The sequence below is a fragment of the Mesocricetus auratus genome, unplaced genomic scaffold, assembly GCF_017639785.1.
Source record: "Mesocricetus auratus isolate SY011 unplaced genomic scaffold, BCM_Maur_2.0 Super-Scaffold_100691, whole genome shotgun sequence".
NCBI lineage: Eukaryota > Metazoa > Chordata > Mammalia > Rodentia > Cricetidae > Mesocricetus > Mesocricetus auratus.
The window spans coordinates 41,648,372-41,673,835 of record NW_024429267.1 but is presented as its reverse complement, the minus strand read 5'-3'; the positions used below and the strand labels follow the sequence as shown (position 1 = coordinate 41,673,835).

The 25,464-nt window shown below is 45.5% G+C and overlaps 1 protein-coding gene and 1 long non-coding RNA gene across 3 annotated transcripts in view; one reads left to right on the top strand and one right to left on the bottom strand.

Annotated features, from left to right (window-relative positions):
- Bfsp2 (beaded filament structural protein 2) overlaps window positions 1-20,698 on the top strand; it is a 55,727-nt gene extending 35,029 nt beyond the window's left edge. Inside the window, exons 5-7 of one of the 2 annotated variants that reach the window (XM_040740170.1) lie at window positions 13,825-13,956; window positions 18,355-18,575; window positions 20,482-20,698. In XM_040740170.1, coding sequence (XP_040596104.1) covers window positions 13,825-13,956; window positions 18,355-18,575; window positions 20,482-20,485 — 357 coding nt within the window. In that variant the 3' untranslated portion in view covers window positions 20,486-20,698. Of the gene's footprint in view, window positions 1-13,824; window positions 13,957-18,354; window positions 18,808-20,481 lie in introns of those variants that run through there. The other variant, XM_021228456.2, reaches the window with a different exon arrangement.
- On the bottom strand, window positions 10,427-22,428 carry LOC121137582. The gene is made up of 4 exons (XR_005874879.1): window positions 22,086-22,428; window positions 21,722-21,840; window positions 18,317-18,596; window positions 10,427-12,072 (listed from the first exon to the last, which is right to left on the bottom strand). It is a non-coding gene; the product is annotated as an uncharacterized LOC121137582 (long non-coding RNA).
- Between the last annotated feature and the right edge of the window lie 3,036 nt (window positions 22,429-25,464).

Below are 25,464 nucleotides of genomic sequence, written 5' to 3'. Positions count from 1 at the left end.
CTGGCTTTGAGGGCTCATATATGCTCAAGCTACATCCAGTATCTCAGACCCCTTCCTGTTGCCTGTGGGATCAAAATGAACTTCCTTCTCCACTCTCAGCTTCTTCTCCAGCACCATATCTGATGGCATGCCACCATGTCTCACCATGATGATAATGGACTAAATCTCTGAAACCAATGAAATGCTGTCCTTTATAAGTTGCTGTGGTCATGGTGTCTCTTCACAGCAATAGAAACCCTATCAAAGACAGTTGTATAGCTGGGTGGGAGTTGTCTCTGATTCTTTTGCTTGAGCTTGGGACCCTTTTTTCCTCCTACTAGATTGCCTCATGCATCCTTGATATGAGAATTGGTGCCTTGTCTTCCTGGAACTTGTTATGCCTGCTTGTTTGATATCCCTAGAAGGCCTCTTTTTTTGAAGGGAGGAGTGGATATGGAGGAAAGGAGGGATGGGAGGGGCACTGGGAAGAGTGAAGTGAGGGATACTGCTGTCAGAATGTAATGCAAGAGTGAAGAATAAAAGAAAAAAGATAAAGTTAGTTATCACTGCGATTATGAGAGATTTTTAAAAAGACAACAGGTGTGCACCACCACACCTGGCTGGCTGTGTCTTTCCTCGCTCTGTTTCCAAAGCTAAACCCCAGGAAACCCAACAGTTTGCAGCCTGACCTCCCCTCTGAGCACCACTGGAGTACACACCACACTGAGTGACTGTCTCTTTTTAAATGGACTGGGTCATTACAGATGTCAGAAATAAATCCTGCCTAGTGTTAAAATTTAAAAAAAAAGCCACAAAACTGGCAATTACCATTCACCCCTCATCTGATAATCATCATCAGCTCAACAGTAATTCAAACAGTAATTCCAAACAGATCCATTAGTGTTTTTAACAGAGTGATCTGAAAGCCACATCTCACAGAAGACACACAGGATTTGTTTTCATTTGGCCAGTGCTGCCTGGGCCTCTTGCAGAGACACAGAACTCAGAAAATATTTGCAGAATGAGTGAATTCCTCTGACTGTCAACAGAGATCAGACCTGACAGCCAGAATTCCTGCAATAAATAGCTTTGTCGGCTGAGGCTGTGCCCTCGGGGGCTGACATTAGCTTGCCCTGAGCATCTCATATCTATTACTTGGCAGCAAAGCCAAGTGGGAACGGCTCCGCACTGCTTCCAAAGGCCTTCGGAAAGGGAAGAAAAACTCTCATTTAATTACCTTTTGGCCCAAGGAGGCTGAAAATTAATTAACATGATTAATTTATGTCTTAGTTTATGCTTCCCCAGAAGCAGATCTGGAGATAAATATTGGAGTGGTGGTGATTTATTTGGAATTAGTGGGTGAGTCAGGGGTGGGCGAAGCATAAAGGGGAAGCAGAGAAGGAAGCAACAAAGACTGTCTTTGAGAGAAGCTGAGATTGGAACAGAAGCTCAGAGGGATGCGGAGAGAGGGTGCAGCGTGCAGAAGGAAGGAGGCAAGGGAGCTGCAGCTATCTGCTAGCCAAGTGACCTTTCCAAAGCTGCAGGGCAAGCTCAGGCATAGCTGCAGAGTCGGGCAGTGGGGAGCTGGGAACACGAAACATTGAAGGCCTGAGGATGAAGATAGGTGAATGAGCATCTGAGGCAACTATAGGCCCAGCTCTTTCTGGTATGTGGTAGTTGGTGTGTGTGTGTGTGTGTGTGTGTGTGTGTGTGTGTGTGTACAGGCATGTGGGTGTGTGTACAGGTGTGTATGTGTGCACAAGTATATGTGTAGAGGTGTGTGTGTGAGTACAGGTATGTGTTCAGGTGCGTGTGTGTGTGTGTGTACAGGTGTGTATGTGTGCACAAGTATATGTGTAGAGGTGTGTGTGTGAGTACAGGTATGTGTTCAGGTGCGTGCGTGCGTGCGTGTGTGTGTGTGTGTGTGTGTGTGTGTGTGTGTGTGTGTGTGTGTGTGTGTGTGATCCAGAGGACAAGCTCAACTATCTGAGGAATGCCATCTACCCTGCTGGGGGTATTTGGGTTTGTTTTGGGGTTTTTGTTTATTTGCTTGAGTCAGGATCTCTCACTGGCCTGGAATGTTCTAATTAGACCACACAGGCAGGTCAGCAAGCCCCAGGGAGTCCACTCTGCCTCTGCCTCCCTAGCACTGGGATTGCAACTGTGCAGCACCTGGCTTTGTGGGTATGTTTGTTTTTGACATGGGTTCTGGGGATCAAAGCCCTCATGCTTTCAGGCAAACACTTTACCGCTACCACCACAGCCCTCTTTCTGTGTTTGTGGTGGGGACTGGCCCTCCGAAACCAGAAACGAAATCAACCGGTCCTCCTTTAAATAGTCCACATCAGGCATCTGCATGCAGCAGTGCGGACATCCCTAGTACGGCTGCCTTTATTCAGTTCTAGAACAGTGCTCTGCCTTGAGCAGAGGAGAATGCTTTTACAGAACAGGGTTGAAGATAACACGAACAAAAGACAGAAGGATCAGTCACTTCAAGGCCACTTGACTTGCAAAGCGAGGACAGGGAGACAGAATAAGAGCAACAACTGGCTAGATAGGTCAAGGTTAACTTTTGATGTGTTTCTGGATTAACTCTGACAGCGTCGTCGTCATCCAATTAACATTAGATTGGAGAACTGGCATTGATGTGGTTAACCTTGATTTCTCATAGTCAGACAATGAGCTGAGTTTCACTCCATGGGTGGGATTTTGAGCACAAATGATGCCATTTTTATTTTTTTCGACTGGTATCCTGAGGCCTTCCAAAGGAACTTGTTTGAAAACAGTGGCTTACACTTTTTTTTAATCTTTTTGAATTTTAATCTTATTTATTTACTTCTTATTCATTGAATCAGGTTCTTGCTATGTAGCCCAGTCTGGTCTCCAACTCATAGTCCTTCAACCTGTGCCTTCTAAGTTCCTGGGCATAGGTATATGTCATCACACCAAGCTATGTATTTTTTTTAAACACACCAAATGTCTACATCTCTTCCACACCAAGAAATTCTTCAAATACCAACCACATGTTCCACAATTTGATTTGGTTCTGTATACCTGAGGTTTTTGCCAGATCCTATAGGTTAAAGGTACAGTTCTACAAGACCTCCCTTGATTTCAGATGACAACCAAGTCTGGCCCTCCCAATTCTGACCAACCATCAGTGCTGTGGGTGGGAGGGTTTCAATAATCCCCTCCTCAGATTCCATTAACTGCCAGAACAGCAACTGTTCCCTTGTTTTCTCCCATTCTCTGTGATAGGCGGCTCAGAACAGTCAAGAGGGAGAGATGCAGGAGCCCAGATGTGTGTTGGAGCTATACAGCTGTGTCTGCTCCTGGAATATCATGCTCCCTTCCCACACCTCTGCTGCCTACCAGCCTGGAAGCTCTCCAGACCTTGCTTGGCCTTCTGGGGTTCCTGTCCTTTTAGACATAATTGATTAAATCACCATTAAGCAATTAAATCTGCTGTCATTGATTCAGCCCCTCTCCCCTCTCTGAGGGAAGATAAATAGTCTATCTTCTAATCACAGAGAAGTGGTGGGGTGGGTAGCCACCAACCCCCTCCCCCATCCCTTAGGGTCTTACCAAAGGCATCTCTCTAACATAAACTTGGGTGTTGTTGAAAGAGGTTTGTTACCAATGATAGAAAAACACACTCCTTTTATTTTTTATTTTTTTCACTGTGGAGCTATTTCAGGATCTAAAAACAAAAACTAATCAGAACTGAGAATTCTCCTTCAGCTCTCATCATCTAGGAAGTTGCCAGGGTTTTAAGAGCTCTGACTGGGAGCCAGAGACGAAGACCAAAAATATAAAATATGTTTCATTATGTCACAATATCATACAATGGAGTATGTTCTCCAACCCACAGCCAAATAACCTTATAAAGGCCATCTTGGTAATTATTGGCATGCCTGCTGTCATTCACCTAGTTCCTAACCAGGCCAGAAAGCAGAAGGCTATCACAGAAGTAGGGCTGGCTCATAATCCCCAGATACTGTGATGAGACCCTCCACCTCCTAAAGGATGCAAAACTGGGTACCAAGCATTCAAACACATGAGTTTGTGCAGGGGAATTCACACTCAGATCACAACAACTCCCATTTCACATACATTTAATGGAAAGAATGGGAGAGGACATGCAAGGAGGAGATGGAGGGGAGGGAAGGAAGAGGGAGAATTCTGGTTTCCCTAGTTTCATGTAAGCTGTGATCATTTCAGTGGTGGCCTTTGACCAAGACAAAAATGATGTTCTGGGCCGGGCGTTGGTGGCGCACGCCTTTAATCCCAGCACTCGGGAGGCAGAGGCAGGCGGATCTCTGTGAGTTCGAGGCCAGCCTGGCCTACAAAGTGAGTTACAGGACAGCCTCCAAAGCTACAGAGAAACCCTGTCTCGAAAAACCAAAAAAAAAAAAAAAAATGATGTTCTGGGCAGCCCAAAACACACTTTCAAAAGTACTGTGTTCTTTGGGGCTAGAGGGATGGCCCGGCTCTTAAAAGCACTTGCTGCACTTGTAGAAGGCTCGGTTACCAGCACCCACATGGCAACTCGCAATTGTAACTCCAGTTGCAAGAGACCAGATACCCTCTTCTGACCTCCAAGAGTACCAGGCATGCACATAAGGAAAAATACTCATACATATAATAAAATTAATCAATTAAAAAACACAGCGCTGTTTCAAGCCAACAGGAACAGCATCTGTGTTAAACCCTTAGTCTGATAAAGTCAACCCTTACCCTGATGCTCTTTCTTTTGATGAACCTTAGGTTAACCAACTCAGAGGTAGAAGGGCACCTTCAAAAGCTGACCACCCTTGTTATAAAATATAGTCCACCGTGGTGGTTTGAAAAAAAATGTCCCCCAGAGGAAGTGATACTATTAGGAGATATGGCTTTGTTGGAGTGGGTGTGGCCTTGATGGAGGAGGTGTGTCACTGTGGGAGCAGGCTTTGAGGTCTTCTAGTCTCAAGAAACCACCCAGTGTGTCAGTCTACTTCCTGTTGCCTGCTTATCAACATGTAGTATCTCCTTCTCCAGCACCATGTCTGCTGGCATGACACCATGTTCCCCTGTCATAGTGACAATGGATTAAGCCTATGAACTGTAAGCCAGTTCCAATTAAATGTTTTCCTTTATAAGAGTTGCCATGGTCATGGTCTCTCTTCATAGCAATGAAAACCCTAACCAAGACACCTAGTCATGAGCTGATTTTAGAAGGCAGAGACAGTGGAGGCCGTCTAAGAACCCCATCCCCCACTCCACTACCACTGAGGCAGAGAAGAAACTGTCCTTTGTCTGCCTCCTACCACCTTCAGGTCCTCTTTTCTGTGTCTATGGTCCCAGCCTGGCCATGGGTAGAGAGAGAGGTCCTCTTTTTTTCTGTGTCTATGGTCCCAGCCTGGCCATGGGTAGAGAGAGAGGTCCTCTTTTTTTCTGTGTCTATGGTCCCAGCCTGGCCATAGGAAGAGAGAGAGGTCCTCTTTTCTGTGTCCATGGTCCCAGCCTGGCCATGGGTAGAGAGAGAGGTCCTCTTTTTTTCTGTGTCCATGGTCCCAGCCTGGCCATGGGTAGAGAGAGAGGTCCTCTTCTCTGTGTCCATGGTCCCAGCCTGGCCATAGGAAGAGAGAGAGGTCCTCTTTTTTTCTGTGTCTATGGTCCCAGCCTGGCCATAGGAAGAGAGAGAGGTCCTCTTTTCTGTGTCCATGGTCCCAGCCTGGCCATGGGTAGAGAGAGAGGTCCTCTTCTCTGTGTCCATGGTCCCAGCCTGGCCATGGGTAGAGAGAGAGGTCCTCTTTTTTTCTGTGTCTATGGCCCCAGCCTTTGTCCCCTCACCCCAAGCTGGGCATGCAGTCTTCTCCGGCTAGCAAGTTCTGTTTTTCCATTTTACCCTCCTTCCTGAGGTGTTCCGTCTGCCCAGTCAGCCGTACATCCCGATCTCCTGAAGTCTCAGTCCTTCCTTTTGCTCTCTACCTCTGAACAGTATCCTGAAGCCAAGGCTTACTCTGTTCCCACTACCCCATACTAGGAGCCTTGTGGGTAAGAGAGACCTTGGTCCCTGGGGCTTCAGCCCCTTAACAAGCAGGTCTTTCCCTTGCTGTGCTCAGACAAGAGGGTCATACCTGCCTCAGGGCAGCTTTCTCTAAACTGCCACCATCATGCCTTTCACAGTCAGCATGATGGACTGGACACACCATTGAAACAAATTAAGAGTTCTGGATGGTAATAATCTCAAAGCTGAGAAATTATAGAGTAGAACAAGAATTTATATTCCTGTCAAAAATATATCTGAGAACACTCTTTTCCCCACATTTCCTCACTGATCCTGTGTGGTCGGTATTTTAGGTAAGAAAATTATTCTTCAGTGTAGTTCTAATTTGCATTTCTCATATTTTAAGGAGGCAGAGATTCTCTCGATATACTGGATTTCATACAAATTTGCTTTTCATATGTTTTGGACTTTTTGCTTAGTTTGGTTGTGACTCTTTTTATATCACAGAAATTAGTTCTGTCAACCAGATATGGTGGTACAAACCTATAATCACTTCACTCAGGAGGTTGTGGCAGGAGGATTTCTACAAGTTCAAGTCCCACCTGAGCTATGGAGTGAGACCTTGCCAAAGAGAAAGAAGATAAATCAGTTCTGTCTCTGAGATGCAAGGGTGTGTGTGTGTGTGTGTGTGTGTGTCTATCTATGTCTGTGATGTAAGGTGTGTCTGTATGTGTGTCTGTGTCTGTATCTGTGAATGTGTTAGTGTGTTTATCTGTGATATAAGAGGTGTGTGTGATATAAGGTGTGAATGTGTGTGTATCTGTATGTGCCTCTGTCTGAGTGTGTGTTTGTCTATGTGTGCCTGTGATGTAAGGTGTGTGCGTGTGTGTGTGTGTGTGTGTGTGTGTGTGATATGAGGTGTGTTTGTGTATGTATCTGTGTCTGTGATGTAAGGTATGTGTGTATGTCTGTGACTGTGATATAAGGTATGTGTCTCTCTGTGTGTCTGTGCCTGTAATTGTGTGTCTATAATGTGTGTCTGTGTCTGAGTGTATGTTTGTGTGTCTGTGCCTATGATGTAAGGGTGTGTGTGTGTGTGTGTGTGTGTGTGTGTGTGTGTGTGTGTGTGTGTGTTCCAGCACTGGGTTCCTGTGGCATGCTACATTTGTGACATTGCTTGGTAGGGGAAGATAATAAGAATAGCTTTTGAAAGAGAAAATAGAGACTTCCTGGGGAGTAGTGCCCTCCTGTCCTTTGATTCTTTACTGAAGAAAAAACAGACATTGGGAGGGTCAGGCTCAGACTTATCCCAAGTTTTCAAGCCCTCCAGCAGTAGAATGGCTGACTGTCTTCTCACTGTCCATCGAAGGCTCCCCACTCACTCCAGTATTCACAGCCCACAGGTAGAGTCCCACCAGGTCCCAGGCTTTGGTTGGTACTATGCACAGTCCCTGTCTCAGACACCTGTCCCTGACTACCTGATCTGCCTGACCTCAAAGCATGTCATAGATACTTTTAATTGGCTGTTCCCATAAAAGATATAAAGATTCCATTTCTAAAATAGGAGATTTTCAAAGATGGAACAACTCAAACCATCCCTGGGGAATTAAGGTACTGTCACTCATATTCCACACATAGCTGTCTCCTAGGAGACAAACATATCCCTTAAGAATAGGATGATCCTAATACACAAAGACAAAAATACTATAATTTAGACTTCTCCAATAATTAAGAAAAGCCTATTTTTTCCTCCCTAGGCCCATTGGCAAGTTTCTTCTGTTGCTTTCAGCAGTACAGTATGTTTAATTACATCCAAGACAAGAAGTGGGACAGCAAGTCCATGAGGTCATTACCTCAGATGTTTCTTTTGGCAGCTTCCACATGGTCTTGGAATTGGCCCTCCGCCTCAGAGGAAAAACTTCAGAAGCCAGGTGGCTCTTGTGTCCTCTCTAGAAGCAATGTGACCCTGCCTCACCAGGCCAGCATTCTGCTCATGTTGAAGCTTCACCAAGAGTCACACTACTTTTTAATATACCCACGAGGAAACCCTGTGTCACTGGGACAGATTGGATAGCATCCAGACTTCTCCCAATAAATCCTGCACTTGGCATCAGGAAAGGGCGGGGGGGGCGAGTCAGGAATGCACGGTCTGCCTGTCAAAAGCTCTCCGCAGCTAAATAACACATGGTACCATGTGACTAAAGTGTTTTATAAGGCTTGTAATTATAGTAGCTGGTCTTCCTAATGGAGGAAAGATCTGATCTAGCCCATTCACAGGAGACGTCTTCTGCCTCAAGTCCTCGGCGTGTGCTGGACCCACATTGCTGACTTTTGTGAAGGTTGTTGAGTGTGCCCGGGGTGTAAAGAGCCATTAAGCTACCCAGAAGGCATAGGGAGTAATCTCTGCACACCCGATTCCTGCCATTTAGTGAGATTGGGTGGGTGGGAAGCAGGAGTAGACAAGATAAGACTTGCCAGGAAAACCCTGGAACAGATCATTTCCTGAGGGCTACCAGGTGCCAGAGACCACTCCAAGAATTGAACAGATAAGCTCTCAATCCATCCAGATAGAAGTAATACCCAAGACCGTTCATGTAGAGTGGAACAGAGCCACAGTCTAGTGACAGGATCAACATTCTGTTGCTTCTTTTCTACTATGTTTTGAGACAGGGTCCCCTGTAGTCCAGGTGCTGGGATTACAGATGTGCGGCACCACACCCAGGTCAGGATTAACACACAACTGCCAGACTCAGATGAACAGACAGATCGCATAGACAGGAGACACATTGTGATTCACTTTCTTAAGAATGAGCAAGGGTAAATCGGGCGTTGGTGGCACATGCCTTTAATCCCAGCACTTGGGAGGCAGAGGCAGGCAGATCTCTGTGAGTTCGAGGCCAGCCTGGTCTATAGAGAGAGTTCCAGGACAGCCTCCAAAGCCACAGAGAAACCCTGTCTTGAAAAAAATAAAAAAAAATGAGCAAGGGTGGTGCACTCCTTTAATCCCAGCACTCAGAGGTAGAGGCAGAGGCAGGGGGATCTCTGCGAGTTTGAGGCCAGCCTTGTCTACAGAGTGAGTTCCAGGACAGTCTGGGCTGTTACACAGAGAAACCATTCTAAGAAAAGAAGAGAAGAGAAGAGAAAAGAAAAAGAATGAGCTAGGGACATCTTATAGGCTGTAAGATGGGGCATCTATGCTGGGTTTCAAGATATGCTGGGCTTCTGTCAGGATGTTTCTAGAGCAGTGGTTCTCAATCTTTCTAATGTTGCAACCTCATGTTGTGGTGACCCCCAATCATAAAATTATTTTTGTTGCTACTTCATAACTGTAATTTTGCTACTGTTATGAATTGTACACATCTGTGTTTTCTGATGGTCATAGGAGACACCTGTGAAAGGGTGGTTCAACTCCCCAGGGGGTCATGACCCACAGGTTGAGGACCCCTGTTCTAAAGTAAGGTGCTGTGCCCTCCTCTTGTAGATCAGAAGCCCTGTGACCCCAGGAACCATTGCTTCCCTTTCTCCATGACGAAGGACACAACCAAGTCATCACGTTCTTGTGAAATCTGAAAAGCATGCCTGCTCTTGCAAAGCTGTAGTTCCCCTCTAGCTCAAAGCAGAGAATGTGCATGACTCTCTCAGACCCACAGCAACTGTTTGGAGAAAGGCAGACACACACCGAGCCCCTGAGAGCTAGCTCAACCTGGATGCATGACCTACCAGAACACGCGCTATTTCTGAGATCACACAGCATCACTGCTCCCTTGTAACACTCTCCCTTGTTACACTCTCCCTCCTGCCAAGAGCCCACCCACTCTGTCCTCACCCCACAAAGTGATATTTCCTTCAGCTTTGAGTCATAGCTAATGTTGCTTGTGAGACTGGCAATGGTGACCAGAAAAATGGTCTGGTTTGGAGATGTTTTACCCATTCTTCCCTCATTTGTCCCCCAATAGTTAAAGGCCTGAGTACTTGATTATGATTGCAAAGTGTGGGTGTGGGGATGTGTGCAAGTGTGGATGTATGTGGAAAGGCCAGAGGCTGATGCTGGTATCTTCCTCAATTGTTCTCCATCATTGTTTTGAGATAGGGTCTCTTGCTGACTGGCTAGGCTGTGAGACCACTGAGCTACAACGGTCCTCCTGTCTGCACTTCCCACCCAGCTTGGGGTCATAGAGCCCAGTATTTTATATGGATATTGAGGACCTGAACATCATGTTCATGTGACCGTCACTTTGTTGACTGAGCTATCTCCCTAGCCACCATGGGTGTGTGCGTGCGTGCGTGCGTGCGTGCGTGCGTGCGTGTGTGTGTGTGTGTGTGTGTGTGTGTGTGTGTGTGTGTTTTGAGACAGGGTCTCACTGTGTAGCCCTGACTGGCCTGGAACTCACTGTGTAGACCAGGCTAGCCTGAAACACACAGAGAACTACCTATCTCTTACCTCACAAGTGCTAGGATTAGAGGTAGATGCCACCATCCCAAGCTATATTTTTTAAAGACATTTATATTTTACTTTATGTGTATGGGTGCTTTACCTTCACAGATAGATGTGTACCACTTTGCCCTCGGAGGTCAGAAGATGGCATCATTAGCCCATGTGGGTGCTCAAAACCAAACCTGGGTCCCCTGCAAGAGCAACAAATGCTCCTAATCACTGAGACATCTCTCAAGACCCATGATTATGATTTTGGAGTGTGAAAATCTCCATCATATTTCAAAATGTCATCACTAATCTGCTGACCCATAAATAGAACCAAGATTTCAAAGCCTGGGTACCAATATATTTGAAACCTATCATATACCCTAAACAAATACACCGAATCCTACCTCCTCAGGGTCTGGGATCAGTCTGTAAGGAGAAATATGCAGGCATGGGGTTGACATAGAAACAGAATTATTATAGTTGCCAGAAAACAGAATCCTAAGGAGCCATTGGAGAAGAATGTGTAGTAATTTTAGGAGTTAAAGCAATTGACTGTGAGCATTTCACATGCTATGATTTGAAGGGCAGGGTTACAACAGTAAATGATGCAGGAATACACAGTGATCAAATGAAATTTTTTCTCTTCCAACCTCCAACCAGAAGGAAGCCTCTGGCTAGCGCTGGCAGATCTTTCTAACCTCTGCAGTACTTGGTAATCTTACCTTTCAGCAGAAAGCCAGGCCATGAAACTCAGCTGCCAGGCAGGCAACAGGCAATAGAATTGACTAATATTACTTTGTTGTCATTGTATTAATGTTCCAGTGTAAGGCGAGTGAGGATGTTTTATCAGTTCCTTTAGCAATCTAGAGCTCTGATTCCATGGACCAGGCATCCCCAAGAGTGAGCAATGCGGACTTCCCAAGCTCCATTCAGGGTCTCCTGCATCACAGCCTCCATTTTCAAATTCCCAGGTGATACTGAAGTCCATTAATGTATTAAAATGAGGTGATCCAAGAAACTCTGAGGGAGGCGTCTCCGGTATCAAAGGTCTTAAGTCAACAGGCTGGCAGAGACAGCTGCATTAACAGGGCTGAAAGCTGTCCTGGATGTACAGCTGCTCTCAGAGGTCACGTGATCATGAGCAAATCGCCTAGGCTGTGTGCCTCCATTTCCTTGTATCAACTGAGGATAATAATGGCATGTGATTTCACAAGGTTGTAAAGAGACCATGAGATAATGGACTTACAGTTATTCATGGCATAGAATAAGAGCCTAATGCATATTAATTACTCATAGCAATAGCAGTAGCAGTTGTTGCATTCAACTCATAGTGGATTTTGCAAACTCATTTCTTGGCAGTTATTACTTTTTTGTACTAGTGAAGATCAAATCCAAGACTTTGTACATTCTAGGCAAGTGCCTTCCCTTTGAGCTACAGACCCATTTATATATAAATACTATAGGGGTAACTCAGCAGGTGATACTTCTGTCAAACTTGCCCCCCCAATCCAATCCCCAGAGCTCACATGGTATAGAGTCTCCCAAAGATTAGTGTTCCTGCTACTGATGGGAGCATCTTGAAGGAGGCTTCTTAGGCAGACAGTTAGGTTGGAAGAGTCTGTGCATGCCTCGGCAAATGTTCATATGTGGCTCCAAATGTCACTTTCAGGAAGCTAGGAACCTGCAGAGAAAACAGAGGCTTCCTCAACCTCTCTGCCTACAGCATTGGCTCAGAGACTACATATCAGAAGATAATGAAAAAAAAAAAAAGAGGGTGGTCTCATTTTGTCATCCACCAGCAGGGGGCGTGCTCCCCTGAATGCATTGGGAGGAATCAGAACCCACCCATTGCCCTTTGGGAAAAGGGTTCAGAAAACAGACTGACCCCTCATAGTCACAATTGTAGCTGCACTGGTTTGTACAATGAAAACGTGGCTGGGGCCAGAGAGATGGCCCAGCAGGTGAAGGCACTTGCCACCAAGTCTGGTGACCTGAGTTCAGTCCCTGGAGCCCATATGATGGAAGGAAACTGGCTCCTGTAGAGTGTCCTCTGACCACCACACAAGCCATGATACGCGTGTACCCACAGAAGCCATGATACACGTGTACCCACACGAGCCATGGCAGGGGTCCACTCACACAAACATACCCCCATATACAAATACATAAAGGACTTCTATTAATTTTTAAAGGAAAGAAGGTCTATCAGATACAGAGATCCAGATAGAAAACCTGTGGCAAGAGAGATGGCTCATCAGTCAAGAGCACATGTTGCTCTTGCAGGGGACACAGGTACTTTTCCCAGGCACATGGTGGTTTACAGCCATGGGTAACTCCGCTTTCAGGGGATTCAATACTGTCTTCTGACCTCCCTGGGCATCAAGCATGCACATGGCATTCATACACATATGCTGGCAAAACACACATAAAGATAAAATGAATAAATGTAACTCCTTGGGTGAGGACAGTGTGGAGACCTGGCACTGTCTCCCAGTGTTGAGAGAGTCACAAATCTCCAAAGGATAATTTGTGAGTGTCCTTCAAAGTTCCAGGCAGGCGTGTTGATGCACACATGTCACCACTTGGAGGTTGAGTCAGGAGGACTGAGAGTCCAAGGGTCCATAAGAAGACCCTGTCTTTACCTACATACACAGTTTATCTAAAGTATGTATCCCTCAGAGATGCTCTCTTGGATGGAAAATGAGGCATCAAAGGTTATTTTTTGAAATTGGGAAAATCTGGGCACAATTGAAGTGTCCACCAATCGGGAACTTCTAAATACATCATAGTATGTCCAGTCAAGGCAATGCTACGTAGCCACTCGAAGACTATAATCACCCAGCAGAGACTGGTTTCTAACATATAGGAAGTACTGTAGCAAACAAGAGAAGACAGTAATTAATATTTATTTACAAATGCAGCTGTGCACTACAAAACGGATGTCATGGTCAATGATAGATTAAATATGCAGCATTGGGCCTGTGAGATTACATCACCTAGTGATACTGCAGCCACGTTCACCTGTGTGGGCATATTTCTGCAATGTTCACAGAACAGATCTCAGACACTCTACGAAATATTTCTGAAAGGAGGTATAAGAAACTAGAAACTGTGTGATTAGACCATAGGGAGGAAAGGTGGTCTCCTACTGCTGTCAGGAGGGAGAGAGCGGAGACAGAGAGCGTGCAGGGTCATAAGCGTACTAAGCAAGTACTTTACCATGGAACTACGTCTTTAGTAACACTTTTGAATGTTATTTTAATTGTAGGCATCAAAGGTTCGAAACAATTTTTTGTATATGAATTGGTTAGCAGGTTTATTAAAAGGTGTATGTTTTTTTAGTCTAGCAGAGAGCGTAGAAGTGGCCAAGGAGGAAGGGTGGCTTTGGGCTTTTAACTCATCCTCACTCACCCTAAGACCTGACTCTCCATAGCAACAGACAGAAGTGGTCCATGTATCTCAGACCCAAGAAGAAAAGCTGGCCGCTGCCCTCAGCATAGAGTTGCACGACACTTCATGCCAAGTCCAGAGTCTCCAGGCTGAGATGGAATCTTTACGGGCTCTGGTGAGTGTGCCAAAAAAAAGGCCTTGGCGGTTTTTGTGTTTAACTCTCAACTGTCAGTCTGAAGTTTCACAGTTCATAGTTCGCAGAAGGGCTTCCTTCTCACAGGATGTGGTTTGGCGCCTGAAGTGTCTTCTGACCTCTGAGGATTACCAGATGCCGACTGATACCTAACAAGTGTCGTGGACATAACAGGGCCTGAAGAAATACCCCTTACCTGCCACAGCTGGGAATGTCAGCTGCTAACACTTGCAGCTGCCCGTTTCTTCAGACAATTGTCATCAGCCAAACACGAGACTCCTGATCCAAGAAGTTAGGTCACGCCCCTGCCCCAGACAGTGACAGACTGATGGGTTTGGAAGCCCAGCCTGCTAGCTTCACATGGAAACAGCTGTACAGAGCTCTCCATAGGATCCTCCAGGAGACAGTTTTCAGAGAGGCTCCTTCCTTGCTCAGCATCTTCCCTGCCCTGTCTCCTTTGTCTCCATCAATCCCCCTTTTCCTGAGAGTAATCCTGCAGTTGGGTATAAGCTCCAGGATCCTTGCCTCAACCTCGGACACCTAGTAAGGTCAGACTCACTGTGGTTTGCTAGCAGGTGCCTCACAAGTACTAATTATTAGTAATTAAAATAACTGCAGTCAGCCCTCTGTATCCATGGTTTCTCTATCTGTGGATTCAATCAACCTTGGACTGGAAATATTCAGGGAAAACATTGCACCTGCTCTGCACTTGCACAGCCTTTATTTCTTATCATCGTTCCCTAAGCAACAGCCTGGTCATCTATGCAGCTGCACATTGTATCACATAAAAGTCATCTAGAGACACTTCCCTGAGATTTAAGGAAATATGCAGGAGGATTGTTTTGGTGATATGTGCATATTATATCATTTTCTGTAAGAGGTTTGCATCTGTCGGTTTAGGTATGCACAGGCATCCTGGACCCACACTGACACAGCTCCTAAGAAACTGAATTAAGTTCCACCTTTTCGTCTGGTGGGACTGAAGCTCTATTGGGATATCATGGCATCTCCTTCAACATTCTAACTACAAAGTGTTGTTGGAACACATGTGTGTGTGTTAGCATGCTTCTTATATCACTCACAAGAATTCACCATGTTCCAGGAGCTATACCAAGAACTTTGGGGACATAAGACTGATTAGACATGGTCTCTATCAGTGACCTCTGTAGAGGAATTGATGTCACATTAACAAGGCTCAGCATGTGAGGGAGTGACAAGCGGGGAGACCAGCCCCGCTGTGGGAGTCAATATGTTTATTTTTTGGTGGGTATAGCGAAGGGCACAGTTGGGGCAGAGTCTAGAAAAATCCCACCCCCCATGACGTCTACATCTGCCTCTACTCTTCTCCTGGGACTCTTCTCCTGGGAAATTGAGAAGTGTTTCTTAGACTGTGATCTTGAATCCCAGGATCCTCTAGTCACTAGTCACATGGCCCTCTAAACTTGCATTTTCTCATTTGTCTAGTAAGGATCTATTTTAGTTGTCCTATTTACCTACTGTCTCGGTGGCTTAATACCGGCACTCCATTACCTTATGATTTAGGCAGAGGTCAGCAAGGACAGCTATCCCTATCCCTCATGATGTCTGCTGAGGTTGGGGCACCCACAGGTGCTTCTTCAGCTCATATGGGAGGGGCCTCGATTGTGAATCTGGGTCCTGCTCTGAACCCTCTCCACACAGCTAGTTTGGGCTCCCTCACACTGTGGTGGTGTTATTACGCAGGCAGACTTCTGATGTGGCACCTTGCTTCCACTGAAGAGTGAGAATAAATCTACCAGCCCCATGACCTCTTAGCTTTAGAGTTTCTGAACATCACATATATCTTACTCTGTTGGCCAAAGCAATCACGAGGGCAGTAAGGTCCAACAAGCCGCAACTCTTAGCAAGGTCACATTGAGAAGGACCATGTGGGGTGGTGACAATTATTGCAGCTGCCTTTGGAAATGTGATCTATCCTAAGGTCAGAATAGAACTGACCTCATAAAGTCACTGGGATGACTAATGAGATGATGTATGTCAAGACTTTTACACTGTGCCTGTACAGGCAAGCAGTCCATCGATTGTCATTTTTCATGCAAAACTATAGCCACCAACTCAGGAGCCCCAAAGTTGGCATCATCAGCCACCTGGTCACCTCACTTCAACTCCATGATCCTGACTGTTAGGGCAAATGGAAAAAGAACTCAGATGCCAACCAGAAGACTTCAGAGCAATGGCATTCTACCTATGTTCATGACTCAAGATGGGGTAGCTCTGTCCCCTGTGGGTTCCAATAGATCAACATTCCCATTACTGTGCCTTACAGCCAAAATGAGGAGCACAGACTGAGAATGGGGGAGGGGATAGTTCATCCAGCTAGCCTGAGTCAGAACAACCTGTGCATATACAGTGCCCACCCCCCTCTTGTAAGTCAGACAACTTTGTTATCAAATGGTTAGCTCCGTTTGCTACTAGGGCACTGTTTGTATTGGAAGCCAGGTACCATTAGGCCTACTGAACTCTATATTGAGTGGAATCCAAGCCCAGAATTTGTCAAAAATAATTATCATTAAAGAAACTACTAAAATCTCTTCAAAGCTAGGTACTAGTTTATATGGCCACCATACTTGAAACTATTAAACTTGGGCACACTGATGTTTAGTTTTTTTACTGGCCAATGCTATCTTTCAGGGCACAATGCACAGGAAGATGAGAAGAAAGATGTTTGCAGTCTAACTCAATCGTTCTCAACCTTCCTAACACTATGACCCTTTAATACAGTTGTTCATGGTGTTTCCCAACTCTAAGATTATTTTGTTGCTATTTTATAACTGTAATCTTGCTACTGTTATGAATCATAATGTAAAAAATCTTATATACAGGATATATGATATGCAATCCCTCAAGGGGTCTCGGCCCTTTGGTTGAGAACCACTGTTAACTGCTGGTGAAAGAGAGCAGTAAGACAATAAATGTAACCATGTAGCAGATGCCCTTTACCCAGGCAACTCATGTTTCTGGATTTACACAGACCCTTTCCTGGGACTGAGGATACAGAGACAACTTTCCCTCCAAGTCTCACCATCTTGTAGGATGGGCACATCCAAGTGGTGAGTTCAAAGACATGCATGTGCTTGGGGAGCCATGGAAACACAAGGGAGCTCCTAACCCAACTTGTTCGTAGTAAGGACTAAGGAGCATCAAGGAAGGCTTACTAGAGAAGTGACTCCTGAACTTGAACTTGGGGATGAATCAGAATGAAGCAAGTGAGAAGGCTCCAGCCATAAAAAAACAATATGAGGTCATGCATAGTAGTGTACACCTTTAATCCCAGAACTTGGCAGGTGGATGGATAACTGTGAGTTTGATGCCAACCTGGTCTACATAGTAAGTTCCAGGACAGTCAGAGCTATACAGTGAGACTCTATCTCAAAAAAAAAGAAAGAAAGAAAGGCAAAAAGGAAGGAAGGAAAGAGAAACTATATAAATCCAATAAGCTTCCATGACCAGAAATGTTGACATTAGGGTAGAGTAGGAGGTGAATGGAAAGTCACAGAGCCAGTCATGGGACCCATACTAGAGGTCCTTGAGAGCCACTGTTGTGTTGTAAGGTTTAAGCAAAGGAGAGAGAAGCCCAGATATGTACTTTAGCCAAATCACCTTAGGAGCTGTTTGGGAAATGTGGGAAGGGCAGAGACTAAAATCAGGATAATAAGTAAAGAGGTCCAATTCCAGACCACGGTGTTGGCAGAAGAAAGGTGACCATAAATGGGAAAACCTCACAGGAGATGTAAGAGGCAGGACTCAGAATCCCTAAGTGACAGTGATGACTGAAAGGGATGTCCACGACATATCTTCCCCTGGTTTCTCCAGCTGATCCACCAAAGAGGAGAAGCCAAGGGTTAAGGGAAGCCAGTGGCCCTGTTTTGAAGGTCTCTGTATATATCTCTAATAAGAAGTTCAATGGCGGGCCCATAGCTGGGGGGAGAGAGCTGTGCTGGTGGTCCCAGTGCAGGGGTCATGATCTAAAAGACCTGCTGGCAACCTGGGTGAAGAGGTCATCAGTCACACAGACCCAGAGTCCTTGCCTGAGGGTCTCTGCTCCAGATGTGGAAGTGGGAAGCCACCAAGGAGCAGAGAGACAGGGTCTGGCAAAAATGCATTACCAAACCCCACAGAAAAAAATGCTGAGAGGTAAAAGTGAGACACATCCATTTCAGCTCCCCCCTGGCCATTCCCTCCTGCCTGTCACAAAAAGTCCATGAAGGAGAGCTTTACTTTCTCATGCTTCCCTAGAGCCAGTAAGACATCATTGTCCCAGAAAAAACAAATGGGCAGAGCTAGTCAGTCATCCATTTCCTACCTGGAGGGCCCAGCCCGATGACCTTCACTCTTTCGTAGAAACGAGGCCTGGAGAACACCTTGCATGATGCTAAGCATTGGCATGACATGGAGCTGCAGAACCTGGGTGCTGTGGTGGGCAGGCTGGAGGCAGAGCTGGCAGAGATCCGCTCGGAGACGGAGCAGCAGCAGCAGGAGCGGACACACCTGCTGGCATGCAAGAGCCAGCTGCAGAAGGACGTGGCATCCTACCACGCCCTGCTGGACAGGGAGGAGAGCAAGTATGCCCAATTCTGCTCTATCTGCAGGAAGAATGCACATGGAGAATGGGGAGGCACTGGGTGGCTACAGAGCTGGCCTAGAACACACAACACCCCGGGTTCAACCCCAGCAGTGCAGAGAACTCTTCACGACAACCACACATGTCACATTTCGTTCAAGACCAGGGAAAAGGGAGTGACAAAAAGACTTTTTTGAGTGACTCTTAAACTTTACAAAAGTTGACATCTGTATTTATGTTTCTTTTGTGTATATGGCTGTTCTACTCGCCACCTGTGTGCAGTGCCATGGAGATCGGAAAAGGGGACTAGAGTTAGACAGCTGTGAGCTGCCACATGGGTGCTGGGGATTGAACCCAGGTCCTCTGGAGAAGCAGCCAGTGCTCTTAACTGCCAGTGGTCTCTCTAGCCTAACTCTCAAGCATTTTTAGGAGGCTTCTTGTTGACTTTCTTTTATCTGGCTGACTGGCTATTCTTGCCTATAAGGGGTGCTGAGAAAATATTGTCTAATTTGGACTCTATAGAGGAGGCAAGCAAGGTGTTGGGAATGCCAATGGAGTTTGTCAGTTATGTCTACCAAATCATACACAGATATACATATGAACTTGGGAGCATATATGCAGGTCTTCTCTAACCAATAGGTTCATGCAGAGACATATGCATCAGCCTCGGGGCTTAGATTATTTCCAGAAATCCAAATCTTTATTTCTCTTCATTTTCTTTATCTTCATGCCTCCCTTCAATGTCTCCTCTATGGCACATTGAATTAGGAGTCAGACAGTAAGGGCTAAAGAGAGGACTCAGCAGTTAAGGGCACCAGCTGCTTTCCCAGAGGACCTGGGTTCAATTCCCAGAATCCACAAGGTGGCTCACAGCATCTATAACTACAGGCCCAGGAGATCTGACACTCTCTTCTGGCCTTCATGGGCACCAGGCATGCCTATGATGCACAGACACATATGCACACAAAATACACATACGCACTAAATAAATAAAATTTTTAAGAAGAAAAGGACAGCAACTCTGAGAAAACTTAGGGGTCTGGTGAGATGGATCAGCAGGTAAAGCCCTTGTTACACAAGCCTAACACCCTGAGTTCAACCCCCAGAATCTACAGAAAGGTAGGAGAGAATTGACTCCATGAAAATGTCCTCTGATTTGGATACATGTTCTGTGCATTCGTGTGTGTGTGTGTGTGTGTGTGTGTGTGTGTGTGTGTGTGTGTACATACACACAAATACAAATAAATAACAATAAAGTACAAAAGCCAACTTAGGAATCATATAGTCCTTCTCAAGAGAGAATGGGAAGGCCCAAGTGGGAGGGATCTGTCTGTGGTCACACATGGAGATTGAAGTAACTCTAAGGACCAGGCTTCTGGGCCCTCTCTCAGAGATCGTAGCATCCTGTTTTGGGGAAGAATGACCAGAAAACCACCCCCCTGTCCCTCCTCCTGTCCTTTTGTCCAATTGCTTTATGAGGAATGTCAAAGCCAAATGTTCCTAACAAAACTAAATCTTTCAGATTCCTAATCACATCTGAGTAAACACACAAAGTCATTTCAAATAAACTTGGAGGAGTCGGGGGAGTGAAATTCAAGAACGTAGGCACCTGCTGAGTGGCTGTTCTCCTGAAGTCGGGCCCTCACCCCTGGCTGCCTCCATTCTTTCCTGTGCCCACCAGAATGCCACACACCTCCGGTTACTGACAGGACACACGTCCCAGAGTTCTGGAAGTCATTTGTCCAAAATCCACCAAACTACAAAATGGGGTTTTGAACCTTGGCACTGTCTTCTTCTAAAAGTCAAATTCTTTCTCATAACGCAGCTCCTTTCCCCATAATCCTTCCGTGGTATCTTTACTGGTGTTATGTCGCTCTTGCTTCTGATTCACCTGTGCTTCTTTTCAGCTGACGGGAAACAACTTCCTCCTTCCACCAGGAAAACTACTTTCTTCAGAGGCCCACCAGTGATGATGCTTGAGGAACTTCTGTAGCTACTGGATTCCCTGATTGACTCAGATGGAGTGCAAACGCTTCCCAGAAGTAGAGAGGGCCCTTCTGCTCTCCTTTAAGTAGTCTGTAGCTTGAACAACTTAGGCCTCTCCAAATAAATGCTTTTTGTGCAGCTCCTAGTCTGCCATTTTGTGTTTAACTTGTTGGTAGAGAGAAAATGCCCTTCTATCTGCGTATCTCAGGGCTCTTTGGGAATTTTCATTGGTAGTGTGTGTGTGTGTGTGTGTGTGTGTGTGTGTGTGTGTGTGTGTGTGTGTGGTTTTTTGAGACAGAGTTTCTCTGTATTGTTTTTGGAGGCTGTCCTAGAACTCACTCTGTAGACCAGGCTGGCCTCAAACCACAGAGATCCGCCTGCCTCTGCCTCCTGAGTGCTGGGGTTAAAGGCGTGCGCCACCACCGCCCGGCTGTGTTTTGTTGATTCATGAGATGGAACTCAGGGCCTCATACATGCTATTTATATACTCTGCCACTACACTACTCCCCCATACCAGGAGGCCATTTTTAGTTACTTCCGGAAGGAACCTTATGTAATGACACCTGTTTCACCATTGCCTCAGGGTCAACTCTTCTGGGGTTTATCAGCACACAGGTGCTGTTCACTCAAAAATTCTGCTTTTGACAGGTACCCTAGTGACACAAAAGGTACACACGCATGTGAGCCTACACACACACACACACACACACACACACACACGCACGCACGCATGCACGCATTTGCCAGAACAGGGATTAGCCTGTTGCTTTATTGAACACACCATAACTACAAGCATCACAGGGCATTCTGACCTGTGAAAGACCTGTATGCATATTTAAAGGCATACATGTCTTATTTACCCATGGCACAGCACCCCTCCATCAGTTTCAGCCCACGGGAGACTAATTAAGTTGTGGTTGCTCACACACTTGCAGCCTCAAAATCTCTTCTCAGGATCCCCACGCCAGCCCTCTCAAGGCTTGGGCCAGCCAAATATAGTTGATGCATCTGCTTCCTATGCAGGCAAGACTCTCCTGCCTTGAGATTAAAATTGAAACCACCACCTGTGCCCTACCACAGGCTTTCAGTGCTTCTAAAACCACATACCACCACCACCACACTACCACCACAAGAATATACACTTCTGTTTCCGTCACCTACCTGGTATACCAAATTAGACCAAGAAATACATGTTGAATCTTTGTTCCCTTTGCTCCCTTTGTCACTGTGAGCTGCTCACCCCAAAAGAGAATCCATCCAGTGTAGGAACATTTGAAGACCTTTGTATGTAAAGTTCCAAAAAGACAAATAAACAAACAAGAAAATAAAACAAAATCCCTAAGTTTTAAAAATAAGCAAGCTGTCCTGTTGTAACTGTATCAGATAGATTTCCCCACTAGCCTACAGGACGGAAGAAACTGAATTCATGAGTCTCCCAGAAGACTAGCTACTTAGACTCTGCACAGTATCTTTACATGATTCAGTTCATTGTCTGAAGTACAGAAATAGACAAGACACCACTTACGCTCCATTTCAGCCAAGCATCCATTTCCCCCGTAGCTGCACTGCTCATAATTGAACCACCTGGGTACGTGTGCCACTCAGGAAGACCATGCAGCTGTCCCAACTATGTCAGATGCCGCAGGTACTGTGGCAGGTCTCTTTTCTTTCTTATTATCATTAATTATTATCTCTAAGCCAACATCTCACTTTCCAACCTCAACACAGCCTGAGGCCTGGAAGGTGAGGACCTCCTTGCGTTTTGTGCACATAATGGAAGGCAACCCAGCCACTGGAAGGTGGGGAGAGTCAATGTGCACAACTCTCTGAGTTTCTCCCAGAAGCACACTGCGTGGGTCTGCACACTTCAGACTCTCCTGCCCGGTGAGCTCAGAGCAGGTGCTGCAAGTCAGTTAGTTAATCACCTTTTGGCAGGGAGAGCCATGACTGACTTCCAGTTCCCAGCACAGACTCCTGCTGCTTATAACGAGGCTTCATTAGCAGGTATGAAGAGGCCCTGCTGGCCCTTGGACGCTGCCAACTCCTTTTTAAAGTCAGGCTTCCTCTCAAAACACCATGGTACAATTACCCATTGGCAGTGGTTCCCTGACAGGTGGTGGGGGAGGCTGCTGCTGCTGCTGCTGGTGACAAGCATTTGTTCTGGAGTAGATGGGTGAAGGGCTTTGACTGGCTTCCTCCTAAGCAGAACTCTCTTTCCACACCATGCAACTCAACTCCGCTGGACTCAGGTGTGCATCCCCCCTCCCATGAGGTTGCCGGAACATCAATTGGTTTTGAGACCCCACATCCTTTGATAGCATTGTCCTTGAATTTTACTTCAAGGTTATTGGTAATGATTTTGAGAATGGATTGATGCTCAAATTTTTTGGCAGATTTAAGGGATACTGATAAAAAAAAGACCATTTCTGCCCTCAAGGGTTGACAGTCGGTGGGGAATTCAGACATGCCTGTAAAAGAGTCAGCAAAGCAAGGAATTAACAAAGCAAAGTGGCATTTTACATTTGAGGACCCCTCCCCTGGATTCATTTTGTCATCAAAGGCATAAAAACAGATATCCAGGTGTGATTTCAGTTGTTTTTCAACAGGATTCAGTAAATGGCATCCAGTAGTACCACACTGGTCTTTGTTTAAATCTCGTACCCACGTTCTTCAGTAAGTCCTTGGCTCATTGTTGATGAAAGTTTCTTGTCCCTTCAGGTCCTGCTGCCCTTCTCAGGCCCAAATAAACACACATATGCTATATTAATTATAAAACTGTTGGCTGGTGTCTAGGACTTCTTATTGGCTATCTCTGTCTTAATTATTAACCCATTTCTATAAATCTATGTATTTCCACATGGTCTTTCTTGGCTTACCATAGAATGCCCAGACTTGTTACTCTTTCTTCATGGTGACTGTCTTTGGTGGGTTCACTCCACTTACCTTTTCCAGAATTCTCCTCATCTCCTAGTTTTATTCATCAACTAATAAGAGAAACATATATACAGAAGGACATCCCCCACCAGGTCATCTCTCCTGTTTTTATTTCATTACATTTGGTTGATTGTTGGGAACAGCATGGCATGATGCAGGTGGAGGTCAGAATACAACTTCTGGGTCTTTCCTTCTGCTATGTTGATCCTATGGATCAAACTCAGGTCATTAGGTTTGGTGGCAAGTACTTTTACCTGCTGAGCCATCTTTCTGCCCCAGTAGATTGCCTCTTTTGGTGAAAATAAAGAATCTTATCAAAGGTTGCCACTGGCAAACAAAAATGTTAGCTGTCTGGCTTAATTTGTCACAAAACCAGTTTGTTTTAGCATAAGTATGCCCCACATATCATAGAAGATTTTTTTTTTCATTTCTTTTTTTTTAGACAGGGTCTTACTCTACATCCCTGGTTAGCCTAGAACTCACAGAGAGCCACTTGCCTCTCTCTGTCTTCAGATTGCTGTGATTAAAGGCATGCACCACCACGCCAGTGTTCTTTTTATGGTTGTTGCTACTGTTGGTTTGATTTGGTTTTGGTTTTTGATTCAGGGTCTCAAGTAACCCAGACTAATATCAAGCTTGGTGTGTAACTGAGGATGACCTGAACCCCTGCCTCCCTCTACCTGCCAAGTCATGGGATTATAAGCATGTATAACCACACCCAGTTTGCATAAGATATTCTTCGGGGGTGTTAAAACATGGTTTCTCTGTCCTGGAACTCAACTCTATAGACCAGGCTGGCCTCAAACTCAGAGATCGACCTGCCTCTGCCTCCTGAGTGCTAGGACTAGAGGTGTCCACCACCGCTGCCCAAATACAAAATAGTGTCTTAACAACAACAATAATAATAATATCTGAGAGTGGGGGCTGGAAAGACAACTCAGGTGTTAAAAAGATCCATATAAGGTAGCTCTAACTCTATCTGCATAAGATCCAATGCCTCTAGCCTCCATGGACACCTACACACATCAACATACACGCATATACTTGTGATTACAATAACTATTTGTAAGTTTGTCTAGCAGCCCTAAAACTATCAGACAGAAGTACTCCATGGTTCATTCTCCCCACGAGGTTATCTGACCTCAAGTGACACATGAAAGGTTAGCTAGGATGTATAACCAGATACCCCAACACAGAAATTAGGGAAGTAGGTCAGAGATGAGCCTGCTGGAGGAGTGAAGCAGTAAAGCAAGCTATTTTCAAAGCCGGAGGCACTGGCTTAATTAGATCATATAGGCTGGTTATTCTGAACAAAAGGTTGAGCAGGATCCCAGCATAGACAGATCTGTGCAGTCAACAGAAAATGCAATTTTCCCTATCATGCTCCAGAGGAGGCATTCTTTTCTCTTCTTCCTATGAGCAGAAGGTAATTCACACCATGGGGAGTCAGGCTCTTTGCATAATTCTCCATCCAACACAAAAGTCATGCTGCCTATTAGGAGAGCCAGCTTTGCAAGGCGGACAGGTAGCCAACTATTAACTTGCTTTGTCAAGTTGCGTGCATGCCTGTGTGTGTGTGTGTGTGTGTGTGTGTGTGTGTTGCTGCAGCTGAAGTTCTCATTAACACCCCAAACAAGCAAAACAAACAAACAAACAAACAAACAAACAAAAAATGTGAAAATAAAACTCATAATCCAAAGCCAAACAGCCAGCCTCCTTTGCAAACCCGAGGAGATAATGAAACAAAAGGTTGCAAATTTAGACACTTAGCAGTACTTTGGGTGCTTTGAGAAGGAAACAAAGCAAACAGGGAAGAAAATCCATAACTTAATAGTGAATTGATCTCCCTGTCATTTCACTTCTGGTGACCTAGAGAAGACAAGATAAGCATCTAGGATACTAAGTTGACTTGTTGTTTGAAGAAGCATTGTTGTCGATTTACATAGTCTGGGGAAATGAGGGTTAGCAGT